The 24,156-nt window shown below is 36.0% G+C and overlaps 1 protein-coding gene across 1 annotated transcript in view; it reads left to right on the top strand.

Moving 5' to 3' along the window:
- DEUP1 (deuterosome assembly protein 1) overlaps positions 1-24,156 on the top strand; it is a 74,008-nt gene that overhangs the window by 7,999 nt on the left and 41,853 nt on the right. Inside the window, exons 3-8 of the mRNA XM_063095712.1 lie at positions 572-706; positions 5,671-5,784; positions 6,733-6,975; positions 12,559-12,704; positions 18,398-18,503; positions 23,027-23,224. Coding sequence (XP_062951782.1) covers positions 572-706; positions 5,671-5,784; positions 6,733-6,975; positions 12,559-12,704; positions 18,398-18,503; positions 23,027-23,224 — 942 coding nt within the window. The remainder of the gene's footprint in view (positions 1-571; positions 707-5,670; positions 5,785-6,732; positions 6,976-12,558; positions 12,705-18,397; positions 18,504-23,026; positions 23,225-24,156) is intronic.

Raw genomic sequence — 24,156 nt, 5'->3', positions numbered from 1 at the left:
TGAAGGTAGAACAAGAAACAAACAAAAATTACAAAGTTTGCTTTATTATAAAAAGAATTATCAACAAAAAAGAATTACATCAGTTTTGATATTTATATTTATTTAAACATATCCACATGAATAGTGGTTTACATTGCTTGTATCCTTTAAATTATATTCTGTTTCCTTGAATAAAGTATAAGCTGTCTATTTTATAGATTGAGTCACTGAAATTAAAATTGTCAACACAAGATGGCACTAAATAAAAGAAAGAAAAAACTTATCTTTTTAAAATTGTAAGTTTTGCTACATATGGTTAAAACAGAAACTGAATAAACCATTTATCAAGTGAATCATTGTTTAACTGTGCAGTTAATGAAGTCCCAAATTTGCATGAAAGCTGAACTGTGTTCAGCTTCAATAATTAAGTTTTAATAACTGGTTCTATCTTCACTAACTGGAACATTTCAGCTTTACTGTACTTTCTAATCATGACAAATTTTCAAAGAGGTACACAAGAAAAGAAATGTAATGAAGTCAAGTTACAGATAACTGGTAATGGTAAAATGTTAGCATTTTCTATTATTTACAGTTTTCCAAACTAACAAATAGCTTTGAAAAACTGAGATTACACCAGATGAAACAAAACAAATTTCGACGAAAAGAAATACCATACCTCAAAGAAGAAATACCCTTTGAACTGAGCAATCTGAACCAGAAATTGGAGGTGAGATAGATTTTCTAAGTATTTTTGTATGTGTTGAGGGTTGATTCCCGTCGTTGTGGGCTGTTTGTCTCCAGTGCACACAATTGCATGTGCAGCTGTGGTAACAAACACCATTACAAATCAACTTCTACTGAATGTATTTTCCTAGTGCACCTTCCCTTCAGGCACTTAGTGAATTAAAACATCATTTTGATTTATACATCTTTTATATATATCAGCATTTGGGGAGAGCAAAAAGAAAAAAATGTTCAAAGAAACTGCAGCTGTTGAGAAATTGAAGGACACCCCTGGGGTCAGTTAAAGAGAATATCTAATAAATCTTTTAATGGCCACTTAACTATTAGGTACTTAAATTCCAATTGAAGCCTCATAACAGTTTTCAGAATAGGACTTGAAGTTTCAGGGTTTTTTCTTTAAAGGTGTAGTGCCACTCCAACTAAGTCACCCTGTATCACCCAGACTTCTAAAGTCTTGGTCCCTAAAAAGATTCGCTGTGTCATAGATGCACTTATTCTTATCCTCTAAATTTTCCAACCTTGGAAAAGATAAACGAGTTATTTTCCTTCCCTTTGCTCTTGGGCATTCCTCCTACAAGTCATGTAACAGCAGATAAATTCCTATAATCTAACCTTAGCTGGTTTCCCACTCAATTTCTTCCATTTCTTCTCAAGTCCTAAACCCCAGTGTCGCCCACCTCCACCCCCTGATTTTGGTTTCTTCTACTCATTGACAGATAATGGTCCTGCACCTCACAATCACCCAGGATAGACACCTCTTTGGAATCTTCTATCTGTTCCTTTCTCTTACTTCTCATATTCCAGCCCAGATCTTCCCCTTTGCCTTGTCCAATGCCTCTCATCTTCTTCCTATCTAGTTGTCATTGCCCTGATTCATATTTCATCATCTTACTCTTCAATTAACAGTCCTTCTGTTCCAAAATATCTTTAAGAGCAGAAAAAAATAAAGTCTGGGATCATAGTCCTAAAAGAAGCCTGTTGCAAGAACTTTGCAGGAAGTCCTAGGTTCTATCTTGAAAAGTCCTACAAATTTTACATGGTACTGAATAATATACAGTTTTTAAAATAAAAACTAACTAAGCTGGCCCTCTGGAAGAATGCACTGTGTAAGTACTCCCTGGCTCTTGCAATGGTGTAACCAGACTGGCTCCAGAAATAACCTGGTCTCATAGAAGGTGTCCAAAGATGTGCAATGTAACATATATGTGCTTTTACTGAAAATGCAGAGATCGAGTCACTGATTATCCATTTGAATGACTTTTCACGGGCTTTTGTGAGAAAACCACACTCATATAAATTATTCAGACCAAAAAAGAGCCTGAAGTTAATATTAAGTACTTTGTGTGTGCACATTTTATATTTAGGGAACTAAATATTTATAAAAAATATATTTCATTAAATTATAGTGGAAATTAGTAGCAAAATATATTTTGCTTTGTCTGTACTTATATAAAAAGTTATAAGGACACACTATGTAGTTACAATTTAACTTGCATAATTATAGAAATACTTCTAGTGCCTTGTTTTTACTTATAGCCATCTGAAAAATTAACATGTAAGAGATGGACTGTTTCAGTTTTAGTCTACATGTAAACACGTTTTTCCTCTGTGACAAACATTTATATGCTGGTATAGTAATAGCAGTTGGGAGCAGCATGTAGTAGTGAAAGAATATGATAGTTTATAACTTAAAACAGTCCTTGACACACTCATTTATTTACCCTGTGACCCTTAGGCAAGTTCTTAGCTTCACAGAGATTCCATTTTTTCATCAGGAAGTGGGGTTAAAAATACCTTGTAAGTGGCATTGTGGTTATGGAATACATACACATACACACACGCACATTTATATGCACACTGAAACATTTAGAGGTGAAAATACATGAGGTCTGGAAGTTGCCTTAAAATGCTCCAACAGAAAAGGTGGAGAGATAGGAGAAATAAAGATGGCCTAATTGAGCATCACATATTGCACACAGGTAATGATATTCAACTCTGTACCCCACAGATATGTACAATCAACTATGTTACAATAAAAAAATGAAACCCCTAAAAAAAATTAAAATGAAAAAATAAAGATGGCCTAAGTTGATGGTAGTTAAACTGGATGAAGGGTACATGGAGGTTTGTTTTACTCTCTACTTTTATGTAAGTATGAAAATTTTCATAATAAAAAGTTAAAACCATCTTACAGGTATAGGTACCTGACATTTAGTAATCACTAAAGACCATCTACAGCATTTAGTGGAGGGCTTTTTAAAAAAAAATCTAATAATGTAGCCATCACCAGGAACTCAATTTTAATGGCCCTAACCAACTCTCAACCTTAAAGATCCAGAAAAGGATTTCCAGCCATGGAGAACTGACTCTGGAGGTCTAGCCAAGGCTATAGATCGTCTGAAACCTAGGCTGACATTTCCTGTCTCTACATAAACCCTATGAAGCTCTCTAGGTCTCTGTATGGTCCCGTACTAATACTGTATGGTCCTATATACTGTGCTGGCTCACTAGTCTTGAAATCAACACATCTGTAAGACCAAGGAAGTCAGGACTCTTATAAGCACCTGCTGATATGTCTGTGACACACATTTCTAGCTGTTCTTGACCTAATTTTTACCTGTTGCGATATTTGTAATAATGGTCTTGCCTTCCCTTAAAGTATGCTGGAAAATATTTATTTTCAAGATTATTGAAGGTTGTTGAGTAAGTGATGCTAAGTATTTGTGTTATCTAAAATATATGAACTGCTTAAGTCAACCTTACCCAAATTTTGACTTCTGACTCCAAAGACTCCTTTCTAAATTAAAAATAAACAGAATTTTAAAAATCTAGATTGCAGTGATTTGAAAATGGTACCTATTTTCTACTAGAGCCTAGTTTTGTAAATTTGTCACTATTATTGAATACCCTGTTTTTATGTACCTAATTTTTTTATTGTTGAATGTCAGAATCAAAGTCAATAACTTTAAATGGGCTATCTCCATTTATCCTAGTAAACAATCTATTTATCATAAGGCATTATTATATAATTAGAAGGGAGTCTATCCATATTTCTCCAACCTTATTGCTATCACTCAATTTTAGGTCACCTTTAATTACTATAAAAGCTTTCTAATTTATGGCCTTTTTTCACTGATTGCTTTGGGACTTGTGGATTTATAGAATGAAAATTTCCCCAAATATTCTTTAAAATCATTTCTGTATAGAAAATAGAAAATGCTGTGTTCTCATTTTAAGCAAGACGTAGCTTTCATTCTCCAAACTAGCATATTTATTTTCCAGCATAGCCAATCTAGTCATTTCAGCCATCTTCAATATAATACAAATCACTCTGGCCAAATGAACTATGTTCCAGTTTGACATATTATGGGAAATAGCTGAGATAATCACAACATCCTGTACATGACTTTTATGTGACAGTATTATTATACTTATCATACTGTAAAATTAATTGTTTATATGTACATTTGTCTACTATGTATTCCTTGATTTTAATCATTAGTTTCAAATTTACTTCTCTTCACAGTACCTAGTAGACATTAAGTGCTCAATAAATATTATTGAACTGGTGATTGAAAACATCAGTTTATTCGTCCATGTATCTATATGCAATAATATATGGTCATGGACCTAGTAGCCATAGAATTTGTTTCCAACCGTGTTGTTTTCTTTGTAAAATTTAGTAAGAAATGTTTAAATCTTAGGAAATGTTAATACTGTACCCTGGTTTTGTTTGCACATTCATGGAATATAAGTGGTACCTGGCACTTTGTTGGGCACTGTACGTGATACAAAAGTAATAAAATATACAGCCTTTATCCTTAAGTTGTTTAAAGCCTGGAAAGAAAGATAAGATATAGTGGCCAGCCCTAGGTGAAATTGAGAAGCAGTGAAGTTTTCTTTGGTTCCCCAAAGTCACATTCTTTGCTCGTGTTAACTAGTGAACAGATAATCATGCTCTATGATTACACTATTTGAGCAAAAACTTGAAGAACTGAGCATGCTTTATCAAGCTAGTTCCACCATTTCTTCCCCAAGTTGGCCCAATTGTTATCGCCTAAATAAGGCCTGAGATGATTTTTCTGCTCCCAACATTGAGTTGATTTCAGCTTCACCTTAAATGGTAGCTTTGAAAGCCACAAGGGGACAAAGTCACTGTCTTAGTTCTGGCTGTTGTAACAGAATACCATAGACTGCGTGGCTTAAACAACAGACATTTATTTCTCATTGTTCTGGAGGCCGGAAGTCCAAGATCAAAGTTCCAGCATGATCAGATTCTCCTCCTGGTCTGCTCATTGTGTTCTCACATGGCGGGGAGAAAGAGAGCAAGATAGTGAAAGCAAGCTCTCTCATAGCTCTTCTTATAAGGGCACTAATCCCATTCTAAGAGGGCTCCACCCTCATGACCTAATTACCTCCCAAAGGCCACACCTCCAAATAGCATCACATTGGGGATAGGCTTCAACATATGGATATCAGGTGGGACAGGAGTATTCAGTCCATAGCAGTTACTAAGTAAGTCCAAGCCACACCCTCCAAACAAAACAAGAAATAAGTTTGGTGACTGAGTGTAGGGAATGTAAGAAGGGAAAAACTTCTCGTATCAGGAAAAAGAGTAGAAACAGAAATCAATGTTTGTTTTGCACTTGTCGATACAAAAAGTTTGAAAATTTCTTATTAGTAATCAGCATTTGTTATCAGAGAGACTTTTTAATGTTTTTAACAATGAGTAAGTTACAGATTTTGTATTTTCCTAGCAAAAATTAGAAGATAGTAATAATTCCAACATGAGCAATTTAATACTTATTTTTGTTTTGTTTTCCTAATAGGTAAAGAATGGACTTTTTTTTTTCCCAGAAGGAAGATATACAAATGAAAGAAGCCCTGTTCATTGTGCATTAAAATGAATATTCTTCCATTTATGTTTGTCCCCCAACTTTTTTATAGGAATTTAGAGCAAAGTCAAGAGAATGGGACAAGCAAGAGATACTATATCAGACTCATCTGGTTTCTTTAGATGCTCAACAAAAATTATTATCTGAGAAGTGTAATCAATTTCAGGTGAGGAGGGGAGGGAGGAGCGGGAGGAGGGAGGGGGGTTTTGGTAAGGGGCAACAATAATCAACCACAATGTATATCGACAAAATAAAATTAAAAAAAAAAAAGAAGCTAGAGGCTAAATATTGGTGTCTTTGCCATTTAACCTGTAATCTATTTATAGATAGAAATGCCAACTATGGGAAAATAACCAGAGTAGGTCCAATCGTGAGTATAGTCACAAGTGCATGAAATATCTGTAATGGTGAATTTAGTCTACATGTCTCAAGGGATGGTGCTATGAAAAATTCCTTTGTTGTTGTTAACATATGTTTTTGCATGTCTATGGGCAAGCACCTAGAAAGTCTGAGACTGCTTGATTTGCTTTGCATTTCCCTTACTGCTTGTAAGACTGAGCATCTCTTCATATACATCTTAGCTTTTTTCATTTCCTCTTCTGTGAATTGCCTGTTCATAAACTTTGCCCATTTTTCTTTTGCATTGTTTGTCATTTCTTAGTGATGTTTAGAGTTTTTGTACACTAGGAATTATTAACCCATGTTATATGCATTGAGAACTTTTTTCCTACAATCCAATTGTCTGTTTTATTTTGTTTATTTTATTTATTTTTGGTTATAGGGACATTTTTCAACATTGTGTAACTGAATTCATAATTTTCCTCTTTTTATGGCTTCTAGATTTTCTTTATTGCTTAATAAGACTTCCCTGTCCCTAGTCCCCTTCCCTGCTCTACATCTTTGCTCTGAGGGTATACAAATATATTTTCTGTTTATGCAATCTAAAATTGAGATTTTATAGCAAACACAACACTGAATTACAAAGGACAAAGCTTCATTATCCAGTAACGTATTTAAAAATGTTTTTACTAATTCTTTTCTATCATTCTTGAAATTTATGTAAGCTTAAATATGATATTATTTATTCAATTTACACAGTTTTTATGTTTCTCAGAAACAGGCACAAAGTTACCAAACTCAACTAAATGGTAAAACACAGTGCTTAGAAGACAGTAGCTCTGAAATTCCTCGTTTGATATGTGAACCAGATCCCAGTTGTGAACACAATGAAAGGGATGAGTTCATTATTGAAAAATTAAAATCAGCTGTGAGTGAAATAGCATTAAGCAGGAATAAGTTACAAGATGAAAATCAGAAGCTCTTACAAGAACTGAAGATGTACCAAAGACAGTGCAAGGTGAAGATTATATTTTTATTTTCCAGCTAATATTGTCTATGAATTGTATAAATGGTGACTCGACGGGTATAGGGATTAGAAAGCTAGTTTTCTATTATACGTGTAAATTCATTCATATTTCCTCTTGGTAAGTAATTCTCACTTGGTGAGTAAATTCAGTAATCCCACAGGTACTAGAGTGCACTTTGGTTCTGCAGTGGCATAAAAATAATGTATTACCAGTGCAGTGTAACAGTGGTCACTTAGAGACTTCTGTGCCTAAAAACCATGGCCCTTTAGCCATATACCACCCTGTCCCCACTACTTTCTCTGACCCTATGACTCTTTGACTCACAGAAATCCTGGGTTAGAGATACAGGAAATCATGAAGGGGTCAACAATCCAGTAATCTCAGCAAGAGGCATGGGGGTTACTCCCTGTAATTTATCATAGGTAACCTTATCATAATCATTTACCAAACAGTAGCCTAGGATTTATTTTTATGTAACTTTCACATTGGCAGAAATGACTGATGGTTTTTCCAAGCCTTAATTGTTTTCCTAACCCAACAATATTTTTTGTCTGTCTACTTCCTGCAGTCATCAGGAAGGTCATACAGCATTCGTCAAAAATGGGTCATCACTGATGTATGTCTTATTCATGAATATCCATTTACTTGAGACATTCTATAGTTTTGTCTCCCACCTCCAGTCGGCCTCTTTCTGCAATTTCCTCAGTGACAATTGGCCCGTCCCTTTGCCCCACTCTATTCCCTCTCCTTCCTAAAATACACTTTTTGTGGATTTTTTTTTTCGTTGGCTGCCCAGTAACAGGGATTGAACCCTGGACCTTGGTACTATCATCACCACACTCTAATCAACTGAGCTAACTGACCAGCCCCTAAAATACACTTGTTGAGGTCACTGTCTGAGCAGACTTCTAATTCCCTAAGATATTCCACCGCAGGATCTTCTGCCACTTAAACTCCCAGGGTCATTTCTTAGTCCTGCACCAACTCCTCATTTCCCCAACCTGCCACATTATATATGGGATTGTATATGGGATTAGTCCTTTAACTTCTTTCTCTACCGGCATCTGCTCTTCTTCTGTGTTCCGCTTTCCCCATGTTTGGGAGTGGACAGAACACAAGGCTCCCAGCTTCTCCTATTCAGTGGCATTTCTAAGATGTACATCTCCCCCATCTCAAACTCCAGCTTTGTTGAGGAGGAAAGTGTTATCTTAATACAAATTAGAATGCAGATACAAACAAACAAACCAAGCTAAATTGCAAATAGTAAACACTACGGAAGCCAGGAATTTTCTAGAAATAGAAAGTTTTCTCTGGTTTCATTATACTGTTAATGAGATTAGCCCTTACTCTTCTGCTCTAGAAGTTTTCCCGGGGATTGTAGAGTTTAGCTTGCCAGTCAGCCTATGTGTCCTGTTTGAGCTGTATTGCATGAATCCTGGCCATGTGGTGATGGGTGTCTTTCCCTTTCAGATGCTGTTTTCCATCCTCCTCCCTGGGTATGGGATAACTGGTCATGCCTCTGTTTAAGGATAACTTAAACTTATATTTTGCGTCTATTTTTGTACTGCTGGAATATGTGCCAGGATCACATTCAATAAACAAGTAAATTATTTTTCTGGGTACTTCCCAAATATTCTCTGGGCTTAGGTCATCCTGCAGACTGAAGAATTCTCTGGTTTTTCCCTTCTTGAAGTCTTCTTAGTTATGGTCCCTACAAATCTATTCTCTGCTCAGGCGTATTTTTCTCTGTTCAGTTTAGTTTGCCTGAAACATATTTCATTAGTGGGTCCAGTTATCAAGTCTGATTCTACCCTTCAGTGAGGTTCAACTTCTTCACTAACATCAGTTCCTTTGAGTTTTCCAAAAGAGTTCTATTTGTACCTATTTACAGAGTCTCAGCGCATCCTCTTTTGTAGGCTGAGGTTCAGCTTTTGTCTTTGGCTCACATGCAGAATAGAAATGGCTACTCTCACACCTGTATTCTAGGGTAAAAAAGAGCCTCTGTTCCCCATTTGGCAGCATGACTGACTTTCTCTGTAATGCTTTCTTTCATGAACTCCACCTTTTACCTCCTTAGAATTTTATCATTTATACTTTTCCAGGAAGTAGGATGGAGAATCTCGTTAAGAAAAAAAATATTGCAAGTAGAGGAAGAGTATACACTGAGGAACATTAATAAATTAACATTCCCAGTTCTTATCACTGTCTGTACCCTCCCTCCAAATAAATGCCTTCAGCCTGTGCTTATCACACTGACACAGTCCTATTGGCAAGAAGAGAGAGTGTACATAGCCTGGGAGTCTGAAAGGGCAGCAGGAAGCCAGATGCTGGCCAAGGTCACTCTGTCCTTTACTCATATCATTTAACTGACTTGCCCTCCTGACCCAAGTCAAGCAGGATTTGACTTACCACCCTTCTCCCCCTCACTCCCCACAAAAGATTTCTACAGACTTTCAGGGGCTTACATGCACTTCTGAGAAGGCTCTGTGGGTTGCCCATATTAAGGAAAGTCCATGTTACCTACTTTGATTTCTCCTTCTGTATGCATATGTTAATATACGTCATGATTTAGTAACCTGAATGTAACTAAAAAATTAAAAAACAGCTATTCATAGAAGTTAATATAATTGTGAGATATTTTTGCTGATATTTATACTGAAGGTTGCAGAACAGCAGTACTAATTACCTAATTGTTATGACTTTTTCTTTAAATCAGCAGCTCTCTACTAGGGTGATTTTGCCTCCCAAGTGACATTTGGCAGTGTCTGGATAAATTTTTGGTTGTCACAACAAGGGGAAGGGCTGCTACTGGCTTCTAGTGGGTACAGGCTATAGATGCTACTAAACATCCTGCAATGTACAAGACAACCACAACAAAAGATTACTCAGTCCAAAATGTCAAGAGTACTGAGGTTGAGAAACTCTTCTTTAAATTTTGATATGTTATTTTTCTCATATTCTTTACCAGTAATTCTCTAATTCTACTTTGTGATGTTTTTCACCATTAATAATACATTTTAATGTGACTGATACTTATATTGATTTCTATCAGGAAGCTTACCAAAATTATATTTTTACAAATATTTGTTCATTTAAAAAATAATTTAATTATCCTTGGATCTAGGAGCATTATTAAATTTTAACTAAGAATTTTATATTTTACAAAGGAATTGGATAAAAAACCAAACCTAATTATTCTGGAGCATGTTTCACAAACCAAAAACATCTGTTATATTCCTAATGAAAAGATTTTTGAAAGGTAATTTGGCTCAAAATATTCAAGGTGTCTAAAAGATAAGATTTCTACTCCTAGGTAAAAAAAAAACTAGGTATTTTTGATCCATTTGGGAAAAAAATGCTGAAAATAGTATTTTTATTGAGACTTTCTCGTGTTTTATTTACAGATTTTACTCATGATTTATTCTTTTGCTTTAGGATAAAGGCTAAATGAGAAGATATCAATTATTTATATTTGGTAGTTAATTTGAAGGTTTAAAATCCCTGCTCCTCTGAAACCATTAGGCAAATTTCTAACTAAACAGATGGGCCTTAAATATGTTTTACAAAATTTAGATTGCCCAAATGGGAACAATTAGAGGTAAATAATACTGTAACCAGTATATGTATTTGGAAAGAAGTTTCTCTTCTCCTCTGGAAAACTGTCACAACAGAGTGTTCTATATCTTGCACATGAATGCAAAAAGACAACCATTTCAATTTGAATTACTGTCATTTATTGTATATAAAATTCTCTTTTGTTTACAATGCATTTTAATGCCATATGCATCTGAGTTTTCACATGTATCACATCTTCTCAAGTCTTTCTACAACCTTGAAATGTGTCAGTATGCATATTAATTCCATTGCATATATTTATTTACTATGCTACATTACACTTACATTTTTAAAAAATGCAGTATTTCCCATTGGAGGTTAATGACAAAAATAGATTGCCCTGCATTTTTCTAATATCTGTGTGTGCTTGTTAATGTGTCATTAAGGTACTAAAGCAACATTGTCCAATAGAAATATAATGCAATCTACAAATATAGTTTCAATTTTTCTAATAGCCACAATAAAAGAAGTAAAGAGAAATGAATGTGTAATAGTAATATATTCTATCCAACCTAATATACATCCAAAATGTTATCATTTCAACATGTAATCAATATATAAAAAATTATTGAGATATTTTACTTTTTTCTCATACTAAGTCTTCAAAATCTATTATTTATTTTACACTTACAACATATCTCAATTTATACAATAAGTATTCATTGGAAATACCTTATCTGTATTTAGATTTCATAAAATATTATAGTTAAAAAAGTAAATTTATGTGTGTATGTTTTTCCAAAACAAACTTGAAAGTGTTCCAATAACTGAATCAAGTACAAAGAATCATTCTTCTGAATATTTGCATCCACATTGACAAATAGTTGATTTGTCTTTCGTGCAGCAGCATACTACATTCAAAACTACATCTCAGCTAAATAAGTTCACTAATTCTTATAGTATCAACTTGGCATTATTAGCATTAACTTTGAAATCAAAACACAATTCTAAATTTATTGATAACAACAAAGCCTTCAAATTTTTCTTATACTTTTGCAGCCAATTTACGTAGTAATGTCAATTATAATTAAAATATTTTGCATATCCCTTTATGGGTCAAATCATTATTATTGATTTGCATTATGAAAAGTTTCAATTTTAACATATATTCTCATACCTGTATAGCTGGGTCACAGATAAGTTTTTTTCCCCTCAATGATGTCACTCTTATAGATGTTATTTTCTAATCACAGTAAATACATAGATGCTAATATTACATTTTACAGAATTTCAGTTAACTGTAGCCCATGGTCACACTACATTTCATTGGCCTGGAGTGAGAGCCTTTTGTGCACATCCCTTCTCCAAGTAAAGGCAGGCCCACTTTTCTACATGCAGCTTCATGTTTGATTGCTCCCTGGTGGCCAATTTGCAAAGCAGGGAGCCCAGATAGGGCCTTCTTCAATTGGGCAAAGTATGGGTAACATTTGCATCAAGTTAATTTGTCTTTCTGTGTGATAATCTATTGTTTTGCATTCTTCTGTTTTTAAAATTCTAACCTCCTCTGAAAAATCCCCACTGTTCAAAACAGAGACTTTATCCAAACAAGAGTATTAAATCACCAATTTGAATCTATTTTTATATTTGTTCCTAAGTCAGCCAGGAACTTCTGGGGCTAAAGTATTGCCACTAGGCCCTTTATTGGACCCAGGCCTCTATTCATTCAATGTAACCATTTTTGTGTGATGATTTGGTTATTCTGTGTCTTTATCACTTGTAGTATAGCTCACTGAGGACAGGTTCTGTGTCTGTATCCACAGAGTACATAATAAGAGCTTAGTAAATATTTGTTGAATAAATGAATGAACGAATGGAATTCTCTAAGACAGAGCAAGCAAAGGACTAAATACCAGCTTGATTAAAATTAGGCTTGTTTATAGATATTAAATATTTTTAAATGCATTATACATCATGATATCCAAAAATGAGCATTGAAATGTTTTGATGTTTTTATTCAGGCCATGGAAGCAGGACTCTCAGAGGTGAAAAGTGAGCTACAGTCACGTGATGATCTCTTGAGAATTATAGAAACAGAACGATTACAGTTACACAGAGAATTATTAAAAGTAGGAGAGTGCCAAAATGCTCAAGAAAATAAAAAGAGGTATATTCTTTATATCTGACAGTCTGAGAGAAACTTCTCAAAACATGTTTGAATGTTTTTAGAGTTTTATATTTGATTTTTTGTGTTGTTTTGTTTTGTTTTTTGGCAGCTGGCTGGTACAGGGATCTAAACCTGTGACTTGGTGTTATAAGGCTGCACTCTAACTAAATCTGAGCTGACCAGCCAGCATGTGTTTTATATTTGAAAGTAGAATAAAAAATCTATTTTGTATTAACATGCTGTTAATTAGTGAATCATAATAATAAATATTACAAATAAAAATGGTTATTTTCATCTTTAAAACCTTTACTTACCTAGAAAATTATATCATGTTCTGATTTATAGTTACTTCTGTCACACTGAGTCAGAAATTTTCTTAGAACTTTTATTCTTCAATGTCATAAAAACAATAGTATACAACTGGTCACCACCTTGTCAGTTTTAGTAAGGGTCCTTATTAAAACATTTTTTTTCCCTCTTTTAAAATCAGACAGATAGGGCTTGACAATTAGCTCAGTTGTTTAGCATGGTGCTGATAACACGTTGGTCCAGGGTTCAATCCCTGTACAGCCAGCCACCAAAAAAAAAAAAAGAAAGAAAAAGGAAATAAAATCAGGCAGTGTATACTTCGTAAGTACAAGAGAAATGTGAATGCTGAAGATTATTAAATGTTTATGCTTGTGAATAGACAGTTTGACTGCTTTTATAGTTAATTGATGTTCTTAGTCTCAGAACTTGAATCATTCTCAAAATCAGAAAGCTAATGTCAGATCAATGAATAGCCAAAAAGAGATATTTTATTGAATGGTGATTACATTGTTTTGAAGGCAATAATTATTTCTTCAGAGTTGTGAGACCTGCTAGCATTTCTTTGAGGTCCGTGCTTAAGAACAAATGGCAAATTAAGATCCCTAAAAATGACCTATTGGGTGTCTCACCAAGGATGGCAGAATGCCTATGCACCAATCAGCATTATTGAGTGCTCTGTATACAAGCTATACATCATCATCATCATCACTTGTCATTAATAAATCTCTTGGATATTTGTTATGTATAAGGTGTTGTTCCAGTGTGCTGAGTTGGTGAGAAATGTCTTCACACAAAGAGAAGAACGTACGTGCCTAAAAGCATAAGAAATTTCATAGAAAAGCACACCATTCAACACATGTCTAGCTCTGGTTTTGTGAAGGTACTTTCTCTGGCGCTCTTACAAGGCCAGTGCTGAATTCCAAACATTTCCAACTTTCCTTCAATACATGATTTGATCTAAAATCTTGTACTTATTCAGATTTGGCCGATAGAAACTCTTTTGTTTTGTCTGTTTGCCATCCTATATTTAATTTGGTATTTCTTTTGGTCTCCAAGCTACATCTTTCTCACTCAGAGGGTATTCCTCAGTTGTAGTTTCATCAAGTTCTGAGATTTAACAAATAGGTATATATTTAACCTTTCACAGCTTCCATTATCTTTTAGACTTCTTGGCCTTCAGTTTTCCCACTGAAAGTTTCTAATCCTTTTAGTTCGTTCTCATATGAATGCTGGTCTATCTGCTTTATTGTTTGGTTTCTTTTATTTGGACTTTTCTCCTATTTTACAGTTGCATTAAGGTGAAGCCACCCAGACTACTGAAACTAGACAGGCGGCAGTTTTATAGACATATTAGAGTGATGTTTTTATTTGTTTTCACCTTTCTCAACGATGCTAAGATTTTGTTAGCTTTTTCTTTTCTTTTCTTTTTTAGTTGTAGAAGCACCTTGAACTGATATGTTCTGAGAGTTATTAAAAATAACTCCAGTGCCCTTTTCGTACATGCCAAATTATGTGATGGTTCCTGTATGTATTTCATCAGCACTTTATAACAGCATGACTACTGTTTTCTTCTTTGCACCTGTCCACACTGGACTTTAACACTTGTTCCATTCACTCACTGAACTTTGCCAGATCACCATGAGGTTTGCAGCATTCAGTTCAGCATTCCACCCCCCGAAATTGCTTAGGAACATTTGAAAATTAGGAAATTTTATTTTTCACTTCTTCCAAATCATCACAAGTAAGGAAAATTTAAGACTGATCCTGAAATAATATTTTAAGAAAATATTAGATAAAATGGAAAATACTCACAATATATTACTAAGTGAGAAACAAAAGGAGACTGAAAAATAATGCATACAATATTTTCTAATTGTATGGGAAATGTGTATTTAACATTTATACATATATATGCATAGGGAAAAAAGACAATTAATGTATTAGTCTATTTTGTGTTGCTGTAACAGAATACCTGAAACTGAGTAATTTATCCGGAAAAGAGGTTTATTTGGCTTACAATTCTGGGACTGCTGCCTCTGGCATGGGCCTCAGGCTTCTTCTACTCATGGCAGACAGTGGCAGGCAGCCGGCGGGTACAAGCAGATCACATGGCAAGAGGAAGCAAGAAAGAGAGGGGGGAGGTGCAAGGGTCTTTTAAGCAACCAGCTCTCACGGACCCTAATAGAGTGAGAACTCATTCATTAATCCCTCCACCTAGGGAGAGCATTAATCCATTCATAAGGGATCCACCCCCATGACCCACACTGTCACATCAGAGATCAGATTTCCATGAGTTCTGGGAGGACAATACATCTGAACTTCATCATTCCACCCCTGGCCTCCCAAAGCTCATGTCCCTCTCACATACAAAATACAATCATTCCATCCCAACAATCCCAAAATTCTTAGCTTGTTCCAGCACCAAGTTCAAAGTTCAAAGTCCAAAGTCTCATTTGAGACCAAAAGCAAAAGTCCTTCCAGCTGTGAACCTGAAAAACAAAACCAAATTTATCTATTGCCAAGATACAATGGTGGAACAGACATTGGGTACACATTCCCATTCCAAAAGAGAGGAATAGGCCAAAAGAAAGGAGAAACAGGCCCCAAACAAGTCCAAAACCCAGCAGGGCAGACATTGTCTTAAAGCTCCAAAATAATCTTCTTTGATTCCAAGTCCTGCATCCTGGGTACAATTGGGCATCTGAGACCCCAAAACCTTGTGCAGCCCAACCTCCACAGCTCTGCCAGGTGCAGCCTAGTGGGCCACACTGGTGCCTGTGGCTTTTCCAGACCTGTGTTGCATGTTACCAGTAGCCCTGCAGTTCTGGGGTCCTGGCAGCAGCCCTGCTGCCTTGGCTTTCCTAGACATTTCCCTGGTGGGGGCTCTCTGTCGGTGCTCTGACCCCACTTTCCTGCTCTGCATTGCTTTAGTAGATGGCCTCTGTGGTGGCTCCACCCCTGAGGCAGGTCTCTACCTGGGCCCCCAGGCTTTTCCATATATCCTCTGAAATCTGGGTGGAGGATGCCACACCTCCACTGCTCTCATGTCCTGCCAGCCTGCAGACTTAACACAATGTGGACGTGACTGAGATTTCTGGCTTGTGCTCTCCAGAGCTGCTGAATGAACCACACTTGGGGCTGCTCCAGCCAGAACAGCTGGGATGCTGGGAGCTGGTTCCCGAGGGCAGCTGCACCCCAGGTCTGTCCTCCAGGACAACTCAGTCATTCTAGGCCTCAGGGTCTGTGATAGGTGGGGCACCCTTGCAGACTTCTGAAATGCCTTCAGGGCTTTCCTCTCATTGTCTTGGCTATTAGCATCTGGCTGTGTCACCGTCAAGCTAATGTCTTTAGCAACTAATTTATCTGCTTCACCCTTGCATTTTTCTCCTACTCTCTGCTTCTCTACCTCATGGCCAGACTGCAAATTTTCCAAATCTTTATGCTCTGCTTCCCTTTTAAATTCTGGCTTTACATCATACCTTTGCAGCCATAACTCAGAGTAGGCTGTTACAGGTAACCATGCAGCTTCCTTAATGCTTTGCTGCTTGGAAATTTCTTCTGCCAAACATTCTGGTTCACAATTCTTAAGTCACACCTTCCACAAAGTCCAAGGGCATGGACACAATGCAGCCAAGTTCATTGCTATGGTGTAGCAAGGATGATCTTTTGTCCAATTCCTGGTAAGTTCCTTATTTCTATCAGAGACTTCATCATCTTCATGGCCTTTACAGTCCACATTTCTATCAACATTCTGGTCATAATGATTTAACCAATCTCTAAAATGTTCCAAACTTTCTCTCATCTTTTTGTCTTCTTCTAAGTCCTCCAAACTCCTCCAACTTTTGCCTAATACCCAGTTCCAAAGCCACATCCACATTTTCAGGTATCTCGATAGCAACACCCCACTCCTTGGTACCAATTTTCTATATTAGTCCGTTTTGTGTTGCTATAACAGAATACCAGAAACTGGGTAATTTATAAGGAAAAGAGGTTTATTTGGCTTATGATTCTGGGACATCTGGCGTGGGCCTCAGGCTGCTTCTACTCATGGCAGAAAGTGGCAGCAGCTGGTGGGTACAAGCAGATCACGTGGTGAGAGGAAGCAAAAGAGAGCGAGAGGAGGTGCAAGGGTCTTTTAAGCAACCAGCTTTCGCAGGAAATAATAGACCAAGAACTCACTCATTAATCCCCCCACCTAGGGAGAGCATTAATCCATTCATGAGGGATCCACTCCCATGACCCAAACTGTCACATTGGGGATCGTATTTCCATGAGTTCTGGGAGGACAATGCATCCAAACTCCATCGATTGATATACACAAAAATTCTAAATATCATCTTTCCTGGATGATAACATTATGGCAGTATATTATAGCTTGATATACTCTATTGTCTACAGTTACATATCTTTGATAATCAGAAAAAAGCAATCTAGTCTAGTCACATGTCCCTCAGGGATATCACTATCAATCTATGTCTTTTGAAAGATCCTCTATTTTCAATTTTTTAATTCGCTATTTCTCCATCATTGCTAAGATTTAATTTGTTCTTTTATCTGGGTGGTTTCAGTTTTTGATGTGTGAAATCTTTTCAAAAGTTCTTTGGAAATCTGAAATTATACTCACTTATAAGTGGGTATATTCCACAAACACCACACCACCAAAATAGTCAAGCCTGACTTCCAATAGAAACCATACTGCTTTCCCCCACCTGGTTAACTTTATTTTTGTGTTTTGATTACTTTTATTTTACCAATTTGCCTCATATAAAAGTGAACATTACCTCCTTATACTTCTCCAAACTTCCTGTGGGAATTGTACTTTTTATACTAGTTTCTGCTTTTTCCATCTAGTATTAATATGTGGTTACAATTCCATTTTATAAAGTGAGCAGCCAAAGAATAGGTCTATTTTAGCTCTTTCTGATCTCTGGTTAGACTGTCAGATTTTGTCATGTTTGACCTCTATTATGGGGCAGTTGTTTCCCTTGGACTTCTCATGACATAGTTTCCACAATGTATTATTAAGTTGGGTGTGTTTTCTTTTTTAAAAAATGGGTCCTCTATTTTATTATAGGAAGCAGACTTTTCTTCTTATCCAAAAATCTTATCTACATATACAGTCCCAATATTCTGCCAATTTTTTACATATAATTGAAATCCCATATTAATTGCTACCTTTATTTTTTTATTAACACAATTTGCACTCAAAGATGTAAATATCTATGAAATCTGAATGTATTAGAACTTGCAATTTCTGTAACCAGAAATGTTTCCAACAAAGTAATGATCTATCTCTGTAGCCTTCAATGGTCTAAATTAAGAATATGATCATAACATTCATCAAGATAAGCTTAATTTTTACTCATTTTATTTTTAATTTGTAGACTTGAGTCATCTTATTCACCTTCAATTAAAGAACCAGAAAGGAAAAGGAAAGAGCTGTTTTCGGTGATCCCAAATCAACCACATCATGAAAAAGAATTGAACAAGGTAGGAAAATAATGAGCTCTATTCTTCCAGGTAGATCTGAAGCTTTTGCATACAAAGGGGTAAAAATTTTTCCTTCTCATTTCCTTCTTTTTCCTTCTATATTTTCTCCCAAGATAATAATCTAACAAGCCGCTAATTCTGACATTGATTGTCTGAGACTATAAAGAACACAAGTCTTAGGTTATCACTCTGCTGCTAGGAGACTGCCTATGAAATATAGAGGGCCCACGTCTCTGTAAGTTGGGGCTTACAGCAAAAGGGCTAAGAGCACAGACTCTGATATTCAAACACATGCATGAGCTTGGGGAAGTTGCCTGTGCACGTTGCTCAGGATCCTCATTTCTAGGACGGGGATAATTAGTACCTACCTCATAAGGTTGTGATGAGGATTAAATGAACTAATAATAGCTGCTACTTAAATAGTACTAACCATGTGCCAGGAACTATTCTAAGGACTTAAATCTTAATTTATTTCTCACAACCATCTTATAAAGTAGGTCCTGATTTTATCCCCTTTTTACATTTGAGAAAACTAAGGCACAGAGAAGTTAAGGAATTTCCCCCAACATTACACAACTAATAAGTGGCAAAGGCCAGATTTGAATCTAGGCCATCTGGCTCCAGAGTCCATATTCTTACCCTAGGTTAAAATCCATGAGATAATGCTTGTGTATTAGTCCATTTCTGTTGCTTATAACAGCATACCTAAAACTGGGTAATTTGTAAAGAAATAAAATGTATTTCTTACAGTTTTGTAGGCTGGGAAGTCTAAGGTCCAGGGAACATTTCTGGTGAGGGTCTTCTACAGGGTTTCTCTACAGCAATGCAGGCTGTCACAAGGCAAGAGAATAGGCTGAGCAAGAGCGAGCTAAACTTCTTACTCGCTCTCCTTATCAGACATTTGAACCACACCCGTTATCAATCCATTCACAAGGGCACAGTTCTCACAATCTAATTACCTCTTAAAGCCCCCACCTTTCAAATACCATAATTGGATTTCCTACCCTCCTACCACTATTGCAATGGAGGTTAAGCTTCAATGAGCGTTGGGAGGACATTCAATCCACAGCAGCATGTAAAGTGCTTAGAACTGCTGTTATATCCACATTTTTCATTGAGCACCTAACAAGTGCCTCACACTGTGCCAGGAGCTAGGAATACAAGGATGAGTTAAGGCCTGGGCACTGTGTTTAAAGAGCTTATGATTCTGTACTGTCCTACAAATAGTATATATTCTCTTCTCCTTTTAGTAAAATCCAGTAGTAGCTTTCTTTCAGTGAGTTTATTATCATAGCTACTAGCCACCTCTCTGGTATTTAGGTTTGAGGATCAGACAATATTAAATGCTATAAAATCTAAACAGTTGTTAAAAGTTAAACAAACCTGAGCATGGCTTTATATTATCAACTGATGCCTTGTATAGTGCTTTACACACAGTAAATGAAAATAAATATTTAGAGAATGAATAAATGTTAAGGCTAAGTTCCTCCATAAATGTATAGGGTAATAAATTCAGTTGTTGTTTTTATAAATTAAACAAACATTTATTGAGCTTCTAGTAGGACTACAGCTATTCTGCTAATTTTTATAGGAAGGAAATACAATGATATGAAAGACAGATCGTGTCTGCCAAAGAGTTGACTGTCAGGGAACTAATAGAGGTAAAGTGTAGAAAAGGTGTTACAAATTAATGATCATTTTCCTGATATTTTGAATGCATTAATAGCACATACTCCCATGAAACTGATTTTACTGATTTTAAAAATACAACTTTAAAAAAACTTTTCTTTACTGGTGTCCCCAGTGAACACATTATGGTGAAAGATTGATTAAAGTCATCTAAAGTATAGTTACACCATTCTTAACCTCATAGACTTAGACGGTGTGATAAAACTTTGAGTAATATAAAGAGGCTACTGATTTTGCACTGTTTTGACATGGTGGGAGGGAATATGAGGCACAAATCTCTTTTTACACTCTTGGAGACCACTAGAGAGTGTAATGCTGTGCAGAAAAGGTAACAAATGAACTGTATATAAATATCTAAAGCTTCCAGGAAATGTTTGTGGAGAGCATTTTAATTCCCTTGTAATAAAACCAATAAGAGCCATGTATTATAAATCTTACATTTTATTTCCTTTCTCTTTTTCCAGTATAAGACTATTTTTAGTCATTTATTTTGTGATAAAATTCACATTTTTAATAAAGCCAAAATTCATTTGGAGCTCAGGTAAATTAATCTCATTGAGAAAGAAGTTTTGCAGTATAACATGTGTTTAATATCTTTACTATCTAAACATTGCAAAGATGCAAATATAACAAAAATAGTTTAGTGGGTTTTTTGTATTTGTATATTCATTTGTTTACATTTTAAAAGTTCCAGTTTAAGAGAAACATGTTAAACTACACCATAGGGATGCAATCAGCAAAATCCAAACTGGGACAAACTACAGAACAACTCTGTTATTTCATCAAATAAACTGCAAGGAAAAAAATTGGAGACAGAAGTGATTAAAGGAGATTTGTAATATTGTCCTTAGGGTTAGGATACCTATATACCATTCTCCTAGTCTCCTCCTTTGCTTTCAGGAGCTAGGTAACCTAGGCCCAGTCAGATCTCTTCCCTGTGAATCTTTTTTTTTTTTTTCATTTGATAGACGGTGGGCTTAGACCATGTGATTTGTAAGGTCATGTCTAACTCTGAAATTCCAAAAATGTTAGTAAGAATAGAATCAGATGTGGGTTGGTGGCATAAAGCCTGTTTTGATGAATGAAATTTTCCTCTGGACACTTGTACTTTCCATGCTAGGTGATCTCATTCTAGGCATCATCCCCTAAAACCCACCTTTTTCCAGTGTGTCACCCACCATTTTCCAGTGTGTCACCCACCTTTTAGGGCCCTGCCCACAACAGGTTGCAGAATTCAACGGGTAAGGTCATAGGTCCTAGAATCAGACCGCCTTTCACCAGGAATGTGACCCTGAAAAGTTATGTCCCTTAAGGGCATTTTCTAAGAAGCTAAATAGAGTAACGTGCAAAATACAGAAATATTGTGTAGATTAAATGAGACGATGCATGTAACGTACTTAGTACCCATAGACACAAACGAAAAGAGACTTTAAAAAGATATATAAGCCAGTCTCAATGAGTAGATCATATTTAGATCCTAACTCAATCAAACACACTTAAAGAACATTCATTATATTTTTGAGACAACTTTAAATTTGAATACTTCCTGGATACTTCCTGATATTCAGGAATTGTAGTGGACATTATAATAGTATTCTGGCTATGTTTAAAAGAGAGAGAAAAAACCCTTATTCTTTTAGAGATACATACTGAAATTTAAAGGTGAAATGAAAAAAAAATCCATTTTAAAAGTTAGTGTCCTGGGGTAAATTCATATAAATTTCTTTTGTGTGTAGCCTCTACTTAACGCTCCAGCCTTATTTCTCACAACACGCTAAGTCCTGCACTAAGTCCCAGCTACTCCAAACTCCTTTTAGTGTACTCAGTGTGCATTGCACTCCTCACTCTCTCCCCCCACCCCATGCCTTCACTGCATTCTTTGCCTGGGACCCCTTCTCTGTCTCTCTGGAGTGGCTTCCATTCATCCTTCAATATTGGGCCTGATGACCTCTCCTCTGGGAATCCTATCCTGACATCCCCAGGCTGGGTTAAGCACCCTCCAGTACACACTGCTAACATAAAGTGCTACACTGTACTGTAAGTGTCTGTTTATCTTTCTGTTTCCCCAATGGACTATGATTTTTTTGAGATGGGTTATTGTGTACTTTGTATTTGAATCTCAAGAATTAGAAACAGAGAGTGGTTTCTAGAAAGATGCTAAGAGGCTGGACCAAGACAGCAGTAGTAGGAACGGAGAGCAGAGGTGAGATTTCATAGAAGTGAATTTGCTGTCCAACTGTATTTGGAAGGACCAGGTTGGAGAGGAGTCCAAGATGATCAGGTGCTTCTGACATGGAAGTTAAGCCAAGATTACAAATGTGAGAGTCTCTCCAAGCTTAAGGGGAGGAGGTGATATGTTTTCATTAATGCATTACATTTGAAATTTATTATAAAGTGATTCTGAAAAACATAGTGTGTAGTCACAAAAACAGTATTGAATTTAAAACCAAGAATCCTCAGTTCTAGTCCCAGCTCTGCCAGTTGTTTACTTTATGACTTTGAGAAAGTCGCTTAACAAGCCAAGTTTTCTTCATAAAGAGAGCTCGATAATACTTTCTCCACCTTCCTGTCCAAGTAGTTATCAAAGTAGATCAGTAGTAGGTGATGATTTGCATACAATAGAAAATAGAAGTGAGAATGAAATTTTTGAATTGCAAGGGAAAAAGTAAATCCTTATTTTGCGTCCATTTTTTATTTACACTGATCAGAAAAGGAGGGTAAGTGCGGCCTGCCAAAGTTTTAGGATAGGAGGACTGAACATGGCTAATCAAAGTTTTTAGCTGCTCCATAAGTAAAAGGATTTGTTAGTATTTTACAGTCTCTATCTGCTGCAGATAAGAAGCAAACTCCAACAGGAGGAAGAGTACCACAGCTCCGAGCAGGAAAGAATGAGGAACGAAATCTCTGACCTAACAGAAGAGCTTCATCAGAAGGAGATCACTATAGCAACTGTCATGAAGAAGGCTGCCCTTCTTGAAAGACAGTTAAAAATGGAATTAGAAATAAAAGAAAAAATGTTAGCAAAACAACAGGTATGCAAGCAGGCAGAGCAGCACATGTCCAGGGTACACTCTTGCTCAGTGCTGATAGTAGCCTTCATTATTGACCAATAAAAAAGAAAAACATTGCATTTCTCAGCATTAGTTCTGAGACTAACATCACAGAAATGTTTTGTAGTGTCGCAGAAATCTTTGTGCAAGTCACATAAAACCTTTGTGAGATAACAGTGTCTCCAGAAAAGAACTACAGAAATAAGTGACAATGTAAGATAATTTCATTAAATCTCATCCTGACATTTTCTTGTAACCTGTATTCTGATCACCTCCCACAGTGTGCTCTAATCAAAGATTTCTCACTGATTTTGTTTTCTATAGTTCCCTTTGATTAACAGTTTTATCTTTTAAGAAGAGCCTCTATTCCAACTTTTCTCGGGCACTTCCCACCCCCCATTTCATGTATTTCTTTTAGGGTTTTTAAAAATGGATGTTGAAACATGAAAATCAGTTCATATTTAATGAACATCCACTCAATGCACAGTATGGTTCATGGGAAAAAACAGTAATTGTAACATTTTACTGTTAAAATACTGTGACTTCCTTCCTTCCTATTTATTTTTTAAATTCCCACAATCCCTTCCTCATGATCAAATTGGTAGCCTGATACTGAGAGCACAGGGTTTATCTGCCTTTTTCCCCTAAATCTACAGGTTTTGAGAGCACCATTCAATATCTTTCTAGGTATATGAGGTTCACATCACAAATAACACAACTATTTAAATCCTATGTATTATAAAAACAGAAAAGATTCAGCCTTTGCCCAATCATAAGCCTTGAACTGTGATTAATTTGAACAATACACAGGAAAACAGCACAGATGGGATAGCAGGATTTGTTGTACCAGCATAGAGAAGGATATTATACAGATATTAACCATGGTCTGGGTATTTGAATTATGAATTATTTTT

Source organism: Cynocephalus volans, chromosome 4, assembly GCF_027409185.1.
Source record: "Cynocephalus volans isolate mCynVol1 chromosome 4, mCynVol1.pri, whole genome shotgun sequence".
Taxonomy (NCBI): domain Eukaryota; kingdom Metazoa; phylum Chordata; class Mammalia; order Dermoptera; family Cynocephalidae; genus Cynocephalus; species Cynocephalus volans.
The sequence above is the reverse complement of the archived record's forward strand: the minus strand, read 5'-3'. Positions and strand labels throughout refer to the sequence as shown.